Raw genomic sequence first — 14,076 nt, forward strand, 5'->3', positions numbered from 1 at the left:
GCTAACCTTTTAGCCATGGAGCCGGACGAAGTCGGTTATAATGACTAGGAATGGACCGACAATAAACGGTCGTTATAACCCAAAGTCACACAAACCGGTTCTGTTTTAGTTTTTACTAAATGTGTCATATAGCTAGGTATCTTTAAGTTTTAGTCTACACACTTACATGGTTAATTAACAAAATTAAATTAAGGCGACGCTCCGAAGATAAAAATCGATGTTTTCGTCATTTTGGTGACATTTTTAATGACTGAAATTGAAAGGATTGAGTTTCTTTTTTCCTTCTCACGAAGTTATTCCGATGAATTCAAACAACTTATCACTACAATAATGCTTTGTTTGCCAATTGTAATTTTACTTTTAAATCCCATTTTTCTCCCATAATATTCTGCCAAATGTGACAAAAGTTCATGGCTATGCATCACAGCTATATTAAGAAACCTGTGTACGGAATTTTTGATTGCAGAAATTTTTTCAAGTACTAGAGATTTTTAATAATAATGTTATTTGCTTTACCTCCCACTAACTACTTTTTAAGGTCTTCGGAGACGCCGAGGTGCCGGAATTTAGTCCCGAAGGAGTTCTTTTACGTGCCAGTAAATCTACCGACACGGGGCTGTCGTATTTGAGCACCTTCAAATACCACCGGACTGAGCCAGGATCGAACCTGCCAAGTTGGGGTTAGAAGGCCAGCGCCTTAACCGTCTGAGCCACTCAGCCGGGCTAGAGATTTTTAAGTCGAAAATTTTAGAACGTAAAAATTACACAAACTTAAGTACTATATTTCTCCTTATATAAATTATGTACAGAAAAATCGATACGTAGTGCTTTTAAAAGAAGTATTATCTACCCTACCTAATTACGAATTTACATTACCATGTTAATTCAGTTTCATGAAAAATGGAATTATAAATTCAAAAAAGTATTTTGATAAAACTATTAATTGTATGTGAAAGAATTATTCGTGATATCTCTACTTTTATTACGGTGACATTACCACAAAGTTTCGTGAAAATCCATGCATTAGGTTAAAATATCTTTTTATCTCCGGAGTGTCGCCTTGAAACTTAAAAAAGTCACTAAATTAAGTACTCTATTTACAGTACAATATTTGTGGGGTGGGAGTGTGAGGAATTTAATTGAGTTTCGCTTGAAAAATAAGACCACTGATGGGTATATTATTTGTTCTCTACTGATTGGAACATCTACGTCGTAAGTAAAGATTCTTCAATATCTTCGTGCTCAGATATTCTGGCCGCTTGACTTTTTAAGAATTTTCTTCCAAAAGAGACCGTATTCTCTCTCTATGTCCTTCCAAATTGTAGAAATCGTTCAGTGTGATACACACAATTCCTTCGCTATGCCTTACGTTTGATTTCCAATTTTCTAATCGCCATATTATGTGAATATTTTTCAGTATTAAATACTTCCCTTTTCTTTTGCGTCATCTTCACAGTGACGCTTGCGTCGACTATTTAACAGACAGAGTGATTTGAAGTCAACAATGATAAGCATTGCATTGTTGTGAGCAGTCCCGAAATACGTGACAAACATAAATCAGCATTGGACATTATAGCCGATACATTTCTCCGAAAATATAATCAAAATATGTCGTTTTATACGATATGTTGTTCTAACGTTCTAGACAGGAGCGTTAGATTTCGCCGTTATATCTAATACGCCCTTAAAAACTGTTTCGACTGTATTGCAACATTTCGAACTAGTGGGGAATTTTACAGGAGTATCTCCCAAATTTGTGCAATTTTTGCCTTACATCAACTAAAATAACGGGTAAAGGGTTGGCCCTATCGTAAAATGAAGTGCACCTTGTGGCCTTGAAATTAAATTTTCTATAAGAAACGTCATAATTTATGAATTTTCTTCATAACTCAAACGATTTTCGAGAAAATTCATCTATCTTGTGTTTTTGGCTGTGGCCGCCATCACTAATGAATAGTACGTTGCGCCTACGTTGTTTTTCGTTTGTTTAACAGATCAGCTGAAGAATGAGCACCCTATTGTATAGAAAGTGTTTGGAGGCCGCAATTGTATTGTTGAGATGCAAAGCGTGTACTACTGTGGGCTGTACTTCATTTATTCAGCCATTTTCATTATTATCATCATCATCGTATTATACGTATATTCCGTGTTTTAATCTTTATTGTGTAGGTTTTAGGATTCATATTTAGTGGGTTCATAATTCACGTTTCATTTTGCGTCATTATCTAGAGACTTGGCGTGCTCAATGACAACACTGTAAATCCCCTGTGGGTGGGGGACGCAGACGAAGAATACACCCACGTTATCCCCTGCCTGTCGTAAGAAGCGACTAAAAGGGGCGACCAAGGGATAATGAAATTAGAACCATGAGACTACTTGTGATTAGTACCATTACGTGAGGAACACCCTGGGTCGATGTTTCTTGCGGTTACTGCCACCATGTGAGGGACATCTTGGATCTACTTTACGTAGGAGTAGTACCCTTATGTGAGGAACACCACGAGTCTGGGCGTTGCCTGTGGTTAGTACTATCGTGTGTATTCCACCGAGGCGGGGGGGGGGGGGAGGGGGACTGGGGACGCACTCGGCTGCGCGGACTAATATGCATGCGAGAAAAGGTGTCGTACACTGCGCTGGAATATGTCGGTTTCCCTGTATTCAGAATGGGCCTACGTTGCTTCTGATTAGTAGCACTATGTGATGAAAACTACGGGTTTGGCTGTTTCCCGTGATTAGTACCACTATATGAGGCACACCATGGGTCTCCGTTTCTTGAGTGGTACCGTTATATGAGGAGCACCATGGGTCTCCGTTGCCTGAGAGTGGTACCGTTATGTGAGAAACACCATGGGTCTGCGTTGCCTGAGAGTGCTACCGTTATATGAGGAACACCATGGGTTTCCGTTGCCTGAGAGTGGTACCGTTACGTGAGGAACACCATGGGTCTCCGTTGCCTGAGAGTGGTGCCGTTATGTAAGGAACACCATGCGTCTGCTTTGCCTGAGAGTGGTACCGTTATATGAGGAACACCATGGGTCTGCGTTGCCTCAGAGTGGTACCGTTATGTGAGGAACACCATGGATCTCCGTTGCCTGAGATTGGTACCGTTATGTGAGGAACATCATGGATCTCCGTTGCCTGAGAGTGGTACCGTTATATGAGGAACACCATGGGTCTGCGTTGCCTGAGAGTGGTACCGTTATATGAGGAACACCATGGGTCTCCGTTGCCTGAGAGTGGTACCGTTATGTGAGGAACACCATGGGTTTGCGTTGCCTGAGAGTGGTACCGTTATGTGAGGAACACCATGGGTCACCGTTGCCTGAGAGTGGTACCGTTATGTGAGGAACACCATGGATCTCCGTTGCCTGAGAGTGGTACCGCTATGTGATGAACACCACGGGAATACTGGCGCCCGTGATTAGTCCCACAATGTGAGGCACACCATGGGTCTCCGTTGCTTGCGAGTGGTGCCTTTATGTGTGAAACACCATGGGGTTGTGTTACCTGTGATTAGTACCACTATAGGAGGAACACCATGGTTGTGCTTTACCAGTGATTAGGACCATTATGAAGGGCCGGTAACCTGCAGTTTGGACCACCTTTTATAACAAGCATCATCTTAGAAAAGATGACATTGTGAATTGGATCCACTAATAATTTTCGATTCATGGCAATTTTTTCATCACCATTCGTTCTATATTTTAGTTAGTGAATACATTTTGAAGTTTTAATTATCGTTTCATTCCGTTGCACCTCGTACCATTAAGTGCCGATGACCTAGCTGTTAGATCCCTTTAAGCAACAAACATCATTATGAACATCATCAACATCTTAAATATTGTCTACAAGAGCGTCTTGTAAGACGCCTTAATTTAACCACTTTAATCCTTGCTAATAAATCTGCACGAAGAACAGCTACTTCAGCTAGTTATATTTACGAGCCTAGACAGATACTGGTATTGGAAACTCATCAATAAATATTGGTTATTCCACTAATTTGAGCTGTCCTTTTGCCTGATTTTAAACGAGTTATGTACACGATGTAACAATAAGGTTACGACCAAACTTTCAGGACACACTTCTCAGACATACAAGAAAATATGTTATATGGACATGGGTCCGGAAATGCTTTCTTCCCATGTCAGAATTCATTTTCTATATCTCTACATAGTACAGTGATTATGGGAAAAATTCGAATGGCCTGAGATACAGTGTGCAGACATTTTAATCCGACGCCATCTCGCTGTCTGATCGCCAGTTTCGACGTTCCAGTTTACTCTTGACCTCCTAGATGACAGAGTAATTTGAATCTTTCTTCGGCGTCTATAGCTTAGGTTTAATGCATTTTGTCGGATAAACATCAAATGTCACCAGAGATATTTTACAAGCTGACATTGTACGACACAGAGTGTCTAATGGACTTTCTTCCGCCCTTCAAAAATCCCACTACCTCTGCCGGGTTTGAACCCGCTGTCTTGGGATCCGGAGGCCGACACTCTAACACAGAGGGAAACACACAGGAACAAAACGTACTAGCATACCACATGAAACTCTTTCTTACATTAAATGTTCAAAACGCCCTTCGTTAGCATTGATACATGTATCAACTCGCCGTCGCACTGAACAACGCATGCCTCTTCTAAGCTCAAAAAACATATCCATGATTGTCTGCTTCTCCGTGCAGCGAAGAAAAATATATAAGTGTTATTTTTGGGAAGAATGACTGTAAGCAGTGCTTACCTTTGGTGCGGGCTCTCTCTTGACTGGGTTGATGTAGAGCGACTCCGTCCTCTTGGGCTGCCCCGGCGAGGGGACGATGTCTTGACCCAGTCCCCGCTTGCGGATGATCACCTCCTCGAAGGGCGGCGGCTGGGTGGAGGCGAACGAGTTGGGCACAGTGTATAACGGCGACTGGGACCCAGTGATTCCCGCCCCTACTGCTGCCCCGTTCCCGGCGACGGCAGCGCCACTCATAGGCGCCGGCGTGGTCCCTCTTACTTGCGACGGCGCTCGAATGGTCCTGTCCACCGACGTCTCCCTGGGCTGAGTCTTGTCCACGGAGGGCGGTCGAGACCCGCTGGAGCCCATGAGTCTCGCCGTGGCGCGGGTGTATCTGTCCACACTGCTGTCCCGGCTGGGTGGCCTCTTGTATTGCTCGAAGCGGTCGTTCATCGACTGATGGTAGCCCCCGGCCGGAGAATCCATGGCTTTCACGCGGGAGTTTCTGCGCAGACTGGCTGTCTGGTTGATGGACAGATTCTGCTGACCATCCTCGTTGGCTACTGAAGGCACCTGTGGTGGCGACGTATTCTGTGGAGGAACCGCGTTCGGAATTCTGTTGAGTTGCGAAACCTGCTCTCCAGGAAGAATCTTGTTCATGTACGGCTTAGCATCCATATCGGTGGTCACAATCGTAGGAGAATTGAACTGTTGCTGCTGATGTTGTTGTTGCTGCTGCTGATGCTGTTGCTGTTGTTGTTGATATTGATATTGTTGTTGTTGCTGCTGCTGCTGCTGTTGATGCTGTTGATGCTGTTGCTGCTGCTGCTGCTGTTGCTGCGAGGCAGATTTGTTAACCTGGTTCATCGCCTGAGTCTGTATAGTTATTTGCGGTGGATGCTGGTCATTCTGCATCTTCTGTTGATTTGGCTGGTGAAGGATTGACTTGCCCGGAACGGCGTCTTCTGGAGGAGGCCGATACCTGTAATGGTCCCGGGTGCGAATCTTGTCCAGACCTGAAAGACAACAACAAATACAAACTGTATACTCTGTGCTCAATTTCAATTACCGTGTTGAAGTGAATTTTTCTCATTGGGACTGAAGGAAAAATCTTAATTAGGATAATTACATTAATAAGGGATAAATAAGACGGGCTGGAGTTATATCAAACAAAAACCTGTGGAAGGAAACCAACCAGAAACCCACTGATGAAGAAATAAGGAAAAGAAAGTGGGGATGGGTAGGGCACATAATAAGTAAACAGGACGGAGCAGTTAAAAAGTCGATCGAAGAATGGAACTCAATAGGAAAGAGGAAGGGTGGAAGACGCCGGGACACTTGGAAGTGAACAGTTAGAGAGGAACTGATTACAACTCGGAAAACACAGGATGAAGTAAAGGACTTGGCTTTCCTGGATATCCTTTTCTCCACATTAGATTAGAAATAACAACTTCGTATCTCATATGGTTATGAGCGTATTTAGGGCATGTGGTAAGGATGTTATGGAGAGGGTATGTAAGTCACTGGTAAGGCCCCAGTTAGAAGATGGTTGGATCGCCAGGATTAATTGATTCGAAAATTGGAAAAAAATCCAAAGGAACGCAGCGTGATTTGATGTGGGTGATTTCCGACAAAACAATAGCGTCACAAAAATGTTTCAAATTTTGGGATGGGAACATCTCGACTGAGCGGTATTTTACAAGCGGAGATCGCGTGGAATATCAATAGTAGACGAATGAGCTTAAGTGGACGAAACATCGTGATGCAGAGATGAAGTTGAAATTCAGGAGGATGAGTTGGGGCAGATTTCGTTTATAAGAAATTAAAGTAGAGGTTGGAATAATTTATCAAAGGAGATACTCGATAAATTTATAACTTCTCCGAAATCATTCAAGAAAAGAGTAGGTCAACCTGGGGACCGCCCTAAATATAAATCAGTGATGATTTGTGAATGAAGAGAAATTAATAATGCATATTAAACATGATAATAACTGTCTTAACGGCGTGATCAATGGCTGGTTTAGAAGAACTGATGATCGCGTTTTTTGCCCTTTAAGCCAATATACTTTGTTTGCTATTTGTTTTACGTCGCACCGACACAGATATGTCTTATGGCGACGATGGGATAGGAAAGGCCTAGAAATGGGAAGGAAGCGGCCGTGGCCTTAATTAAGGTACAGCCCCAGCATTTGCCTGGTGTGAAATGGGAAACCACGGAAAACCATTTTCAGGGCTGCCGACAGTGGGGTTCGAACTCACTATCTCCCGATTACTGGAAGCCAATAATTACCATCGCCAGAAGTAGAACTTAGTGTGAATTTAGCCTAGGATATCTGAAACTCACCTGGTTGGTGGAAGTCAGGGGCGAACTGTTTGGCTGTTTCTCGGGCGATGTCGGAGTCTTCTTTGGCGTGGTCCGCCGCTATGTCAGCCTGTTCCGCCTTGCCTCGGGCCGTCGCTGTCCTGGAAGACATATCATAAATTATCGTTCTTAATAATAATAATAATAATAATAATAATAATAATAATAATAATAATAATAATAATAATAATAATAATAATAATAATAGGTGTGCCGTACGGAGCTTACACAGGACGGGGTCAAGGGTAGGCCTGCAGATATATAAGACAAACACTAGTACAGGAAAAATAACAAAAAATATCAAAATAACTTCGCAAATATTCTCCGGTAGACGGAAACGCATAGAAGCACGGATTTGTTTTCGGACTAAGGCAACGATAGGGCGAGTTGTTTTTCACAATTCCATGCTCCAACTTAAGAATACAGAGGGTTTATCTAGGTGACGTATCATCGCAAACACGTCCTTCTTCCACTGCATCCAGTACTGCATCGAGTTGGGAATCGATTTGAGGAACGAGAGATATCCTGTCTACTACGTCGGCGTGAGTAAGGTTTGCTGAATGACAGGTAGTTTTGAACGTGGCGAGCAAATCTTCGTTCAAACGGATTAGAATAATGTTAAGAAAACGTTGCAAAGTTTGGGCGGGGAAGACTTTGTAGGAAGGAGACGAGATGTTCGACTAAGCGGTATGTTTCGATTTGTCAGGGGAGAAATGGAATGGAATGACTTTAATAGACGAATAAGCTCGACCGGACCTTTTAAAAGTAGGAAAGATCACAATATGAAGATGAAGTTGGAATTAAAGAGGACAGATTGGTGGAAATATTCATTTATAGGACGAGGAGTAAGGAATTATCAAGATAATTGCTCGATACATCTCCAAGTTCTTTGGAAATGTTTAAGAAGGAGCTAGGTAAACAATTGTTAGGAAAACTGCCATTTGGGCGACAACTCCAAATGCAGTTCATTGATTGATTGATTGATTGATTGATTGATTGATTGAACAGTCCATTTCGTACGAAGACAGCGGGTGAACGATCCTTGGTGGAACATTCGGGTGTTCACTCGACAAAATCAATTAAAACTCAACCATAGGATCGCTACCCTCTAGCAGAATGAAACAGAACGTGCCAGGCGAGTTGGCCGTGCGGATAGGGGTGCGTAGCTGTGAGCTTGCATCCGAGAGGTAGTGGGTTTGAACCCCACTGTCGGCATTCCTGAAGATGGTTTTCCGTGGTTTCTGATGTTCACACCAGGCAAATTCTGGCCACGGCCGCTTCCTTTCCACTCCTAGGCCGTTTCTCTCCCATCGTCGCCGTAAGACCTATCTCTGTGGGTGGGACGTAAAGCAAATTAAAAAGCAGAACGTCGAAATTGTCGCTCAGGCAGCCTAAATAGCCTGTGATTTTTGTGTTAAGAGGAAGCGCAACCACCCCCTATTAGCAGTGATCAGATCCGACACTTAGAAGAACTGTACACGCTTTTACGTCTAGTGGAGAAAGAATGCCAAGTCATCTTGACCCACGAAGGAGGTGAAAATGAAAAACTCTCCAGGCCTCGAAAACCTAATACAGTCACGGTCCGAAAAGAACAACAAGAGCTGACCAAGACGGGTGCGATACGGAAGATTACAGTGAGGGGGCCGACACAAATAAGAGGAAGCATTGCCAGATTCAGCTGGACGAACCGTGGTCGCCAACCCACGCTCCCAAGCTGGTGGCCCCTGGTCCCCCCGTTTGGTCGCCTCTTAAAACAGGCAGGCAGGCGATACTGTGAACCTATTCTACCACCCCAGCCACAGGAGGCAGAGTAACCAGCAAAATATTATTATTATTATTATTATTATTATTATTATTATTATTATTATTATTATTATTATTATTATTATTATTATTATTATTATTATTATGTCCGGCTCCATGTCTAGGTGGTTAGAGTGCTGGCCTTTGGTTAAAGGGGTCCCGGGTTCGATTCCCGGCAGGGTCGGGAATTTTAACCATAAAAGACCTGCATCTGGCGAGCCGAACTTGTCCTCGGACACTCCCGGCACTAAAAGCCATACGCCATTTCATTTTCATTATTATTAGCATTAGATGTTTTAAATCATTTATTTAAAGGCAAAATAAAATCATAACAGTTATTGAAACACATCGGAACGATTGCTGAAACGATGACTAGTTTTAAACTTTAGACAACGTCTACCTGAACAACGTCTAACTTACGCACGATCTTCCATTACATAAACAATGTTCAGCCGATGTTTAGCTAGACGTCCTTTAAAGTTTCAATATTGATTCGGAAATGAAATAGAAGTATATTCCATACAACTCTTTACTTGTCGTACCCAATGGAATTCGTCGGTACGTGCGCCAAACGTTAGTCAGCTGTCGTCTTCCTACACATTACACTAATATGGCTGAGCATGAGCATGACTTGCCCCAAAATAAGAGTATCGCTTTTGGGGGAAATATATTATCATAATATTATCGACACTAAAGCGACACGCCACCGTACGAGGAAGTGTAGCTTTGATTATACTGTTGTTACGGTGAGTGTAATCTAAATAGCTTTTGCGAAGGGAAGATGAAACTACTGTATATTACTGTGTAACTGAATGAGATGTACGGGCCATATAGATGTAGCTTGCATTCTAGATGTCGTACGTTCGAAACGCACCATCGGCAGTCCTCAGGATTGTTTTCCGTAGTTTCCCCATTTTTACATCAAGCAAATACTGGGGATGTTTTTATGGCCACAGCTCTTCCTTGTCAGTCGTTGCCTTTTCCTATCTCATAGTTGCCGAAAACTTATCTGAATTAGCGGACGATTATCGCAAAAGAAATCCGCACACACAATGTATTATGTGTGCTTACTTGCAGTAAATGTACAGCAATAAATGAATCCCTCCCGGTTGATGAATGTGACAGCCCTCTGACGATCAGGACAAGTTATTCTGATATAGATGTAGTTGAAGTGACCTATAATTCCAGGGAAATTACCCAAAATATAATAAAAAATATATCGGTTGCTAATAATTGTAGACAAGTTGGCTGTTACCGGACTGTCCCTTGCAACGCCCCGGAATCCTACTGTACATGGGTAGGCGGTACTGTGACGCGGTGCAGCTGTACATCCTGCCGCTCCACCGCTGTCTTGCCCACAGTCCAGCCTGTTGTGGATTTTATTTCGGGGCCTTGCAGCTTCTCGTAGCCCATCGATTGTGTCACTAAAGTTTCATGGCCGACTTCAGTATTAGGGATGTGACACTTCCCTTCCTTATGTCTATCGAAGCTCAGTTCAAAACATCTAGAAACAACAAACTGCCTTCGCTTGCTTCATTGATTGCGGTAAAAGCTCCTGACAACCTTGAACACACTACCCTTATATAGGACCCGTCAATACGAGTATCAATCTCATTCATATATATCCAGATCTTTACAAGATGATTCGTCTACAAGAAATCCATTCCACAACGTATTTTGACATCCGAGAATTTGTGACAAAATGAGTGACGGAAGTGTAACCACAGGAATCGTTCGAGCTGTGACGTAAAGCAGGCATCGTCCATCGAGAGTGACATGCCTTGGGAGCCAGTTTGCTCCCCGCTCTTGAGGAACGAGAGCAACTCAGCGAGCAAGTAGGGGAAGAAGCAGGGGAAGTGCATGACGTAGTACGCACTGCAGGTCAGTGGCGCAAAGGTCTAGCACAACTTTCTGGACAGGTTAGACTGCGACACGATACACATGATACGTGAGGTGACAGTAGTGTGTTCCGGCCTTTATATATTCATACCACACGACGTTCAAGCCTAGTCGGTTAATGTTACATTTACTATGGAAGAGAGTTCAGCTCAGCGTAGGCCATCGACGCCAAGTTTAAAAACCTTCTTGGGAAGAAGAGTATTTGATACTTCAATAAAATAACTAAAATAACAAACAAAATGTTTAATATGTATTAAAATATTGAATCACATTAAAAAAATTTAATCTGCAGCGCCGTTGTTCCTTATGTTATTCCACCAAGTATGATAAATATGAAGGCCGGGAAAGCATAAGGTTACTAGAAAAACTTAAAAATAACACATTGGAGGATGTACGTATATTTCATATTACCCTACTCAACTCTATTTATATTATAATGTAAAATAATTCCTCAGAGATGATTTCTTTATGTACCGATATGTATTTCATTGCTGTTGTTCATTTGGTAACATTTCCGAGCGGCAAGTACAGTACCGCCACGGTATGCAACCCGCCTGTCCGCTGCTCTCTTGTCACGTGACTGACAGCCGTCCAGAGCGGAGCAAGTAACACCGGCTCCCTAGAGCAAATACGTGATAACGTCTGATGTAAAGTATGGATGGATGATCAGACGATGTTACTTAGCAACCGTGCAGGCAGTGATGTAAGGTATGGATGGATAATCAGGCATTGTTACGTCATATGGCAGGCTTCTTTATGAAATTAGCAGCCGTTGATGGATGGCCATGACCGGGGGACATATTTATGATCGTTTGATTTTCGCAAAGGGAAAAGTGCTTACTTGTTCTTTTATAGCCCAACTATAGCAGTAGATTCAGGTGAAAGAATTTTGTCGTAGGCCTATCTGCCTTACTTCTGACGTTACGAATTGCAAAGTAAGATGTTGCGTTTTAGCAGTCAGTGAAACGTTATTGTGTTAGTGCTATTCTGAGCATATTTTATTTCTAGATTCGAGAAAGTTACATTTTTTGGAATCTTTCTCACATAACCTCAAAGTTATGTGCTATAACGTTGTGTATTCTTAGGTATAATGTCTGCAAAACTGACAAGAATGATGTTCTCAGGTAGATAGTTCTTTACACAAAAAATATCTACATGGAAAAATTAAGCAAAATTTTAATATTACCACTGATGTTTTCAGAGCTCGTACTTATACACGTGATATAGGCTTTTTGGGCTTATGCCGTGTCAACAAAATAAGGTGAAATTCCTTTACGTTTCGCAGAGAACTTTGCTCTGCGTCTTCAGCAGAACCTGTGGGTGGGAGCAGTAGAATAAAACTCACGGTAACACCTGCCTGTCATAAGAGGCTACTGAAATGGGCCCAATGGGCTCTCAGCTTGGGACCGTGGGTTGGTGACGACGGGGTCCTGAGCTGAGTCCCAGAATTGCTTCCACTTACTTGTGCCAGGCTCCTCACTTTCATATATTCTATCCTAACTCCCTTGGTCAATTGTTGTTCTCTTCCGAACCCGACGTTATTAGAGCATTCGAGGCCTAGGGAGTCTTTCATTTTCACGCCCTTCGTGGCCCTTGCATTTCTTTGGCCGATACCTTCATTTTTCGAAGTGTCGGATCCCTTCCATTTTTTCTCTCTGATTCATGTTTTATAGAGGATGGCTACCTAGTTCTACTTCCTCTTAAAACAACAATCACCACCACCACCACCACCACCACCACCACTACCACCACCACCACTCTTCAGAAGAAAATCTCGACTGTTCACGAGGAAGACTTATCCAAGAATTTCACCTTATTTTCTTGACATGGCTTAAGCCTAGAAGGCCTATATCATATCCAAAAGCAAAATTTGTTACAGAGACACAAAACTATAATTAATATTCTTGAAACAGGATGTGTCAAAACTCGACTGAAAAAGTTCAGGAATAAATTTCTCATATAGAGAAAAGGAAAACGAAGGGGGCATGACAACGTGGATCCAGAAATGTGTAATTACAGAGTTATGAAATGCGTAATGTGCATTATCCTGAGGTCTGGCCACCACGATCTCCTGACTTAAATCCTTTGGACTTTTATCTTTGGGAACACGTGAAGTCTGTCTTGTCTTATGTTGCTGATCTTACGAGAACTGTTTCCCTTAAGTGATCACATTTTGAGACACTATGACCTTTACCTTCCATGCTACACATGTCATAGCGGATTTCGAAATAGCGATTCATAAAGCAGTGCACACACTTATGGCCTTTTTCAAAAAATAAAACGTTGTAGATTTCCCTTGATGTAGGCATGACGGAGAAAAATTCCGAATTTCGGGCTTTCTTCTGAGTATACAGAAATTGATAAATTGTCGTACTTGAGGGAGTTGAACATATGATAAGTGATGAGTAAAGTTAACGAGTGACAAACTTTGCACCTGATTCATTATTTCCTCCTGAGGTTTAATGGAAACCCAAATGCATACGAAGCGTTTAATACAGGTTTTTCGCTTAATTCTAACTGTTCACATACTTAAATTTATAAATGTATGCACGCTGTCATTCAGAGAATAGCAAGCAGGCTCAGTAAAAAGGACGACGAAGATAGTGCTACTAGAACGAATGCTAAGCATAAAACACGGATAGTTACAATCAACGAAATGTAAGTAGAATAGCTTTTGTATAGAGCGTGTTTTATTATAGTAACAAGACATGACTATTCAGTTTCTAAAGCTGCCGACAGTGGAGGACCATCTCTATAAACATTGGAAGGGAAATGCTGTAAAAAGGCAATAACCACGCGCAATTGATGTATACCCACAACTAATCTCTGCGTCTACATGAGGCATTCAAATCAGGTAGAAAAATTTCTTGCGCGCAATTTGTTAACCCCTAAATTGGTTGCGGGTTGAGGTTATAGGGGAAATCGCTTCACCCAAAGAGACAAGAGTTGGTTCAATATACAAATTTTAAATAATAAATCTGTCAGCTGCCTTTAATTACTCTTCTATTTTTGTTGCTGTTGTTGTTTGGGAGAAAAGGCTATAGTCTGATTTGATGCAGCCCTCCATTCCACCATAGCCTGTGCTAAACGTTTCACTTCTACGTAATTACTACATCCTACATCTACTCTATTCTGCTTGTTATATTCATACATTGGTCTTCCCCCTTACCGCCCTTACCGCCTACATTTCCCTTAAACAGCAACAGAACAAGTTTCGGGTGTCATAAGATATGTCCCATCATTCCATCTATTCTTCTTGTCAAATTTACCCATTTCACATTCAGCATTCT

The 14,076-nt window shown here is 42.2% G+C and overlaps 1 protein-coding gene across 2 annotated transcripts in view; it reads right to left on the reverse strand.

Annotated features, from left to right (window-relative positions):
• Positions 1-14,076, reverse strand: part of jp (junctophilin) — a 511,247-nt gene that overhangs the window by 95,633 nt on the left and 401,538 nt on the right. For both annotated transcript variants that reach the window (XM_068227210.1, XM_067145391.2), the window contains exons 6-7: positions 7,067-7,185; positions 4,744-5,738 (exon numbers count right to left, since the gene is read on the reverse strand). In XM_068227210.1, the coding sequence (XP_068083311.1) occupies positions 4,744-5,738; positions 7,067-7,185 (1,114 nt within the window). The remainder of the gene's footprint in view (positions 1-4,743; positions 5,739-7,066; positions 7,186-14,076) is intronic.

Source organism: Anabrus simplex, chromosome 4, assembly GCF_040414725.1.
Source record: "Anabrus simplex isolate iqAnaSimp1 chromosome 4, ASM4041472v1, whole genome shotgun sequence".
NCBI lineage: Eukaryota > Metazoa > Arthropoda > Insecta > Orthoptera > Tettigoniidae > Anabrus > Anabrus simplex.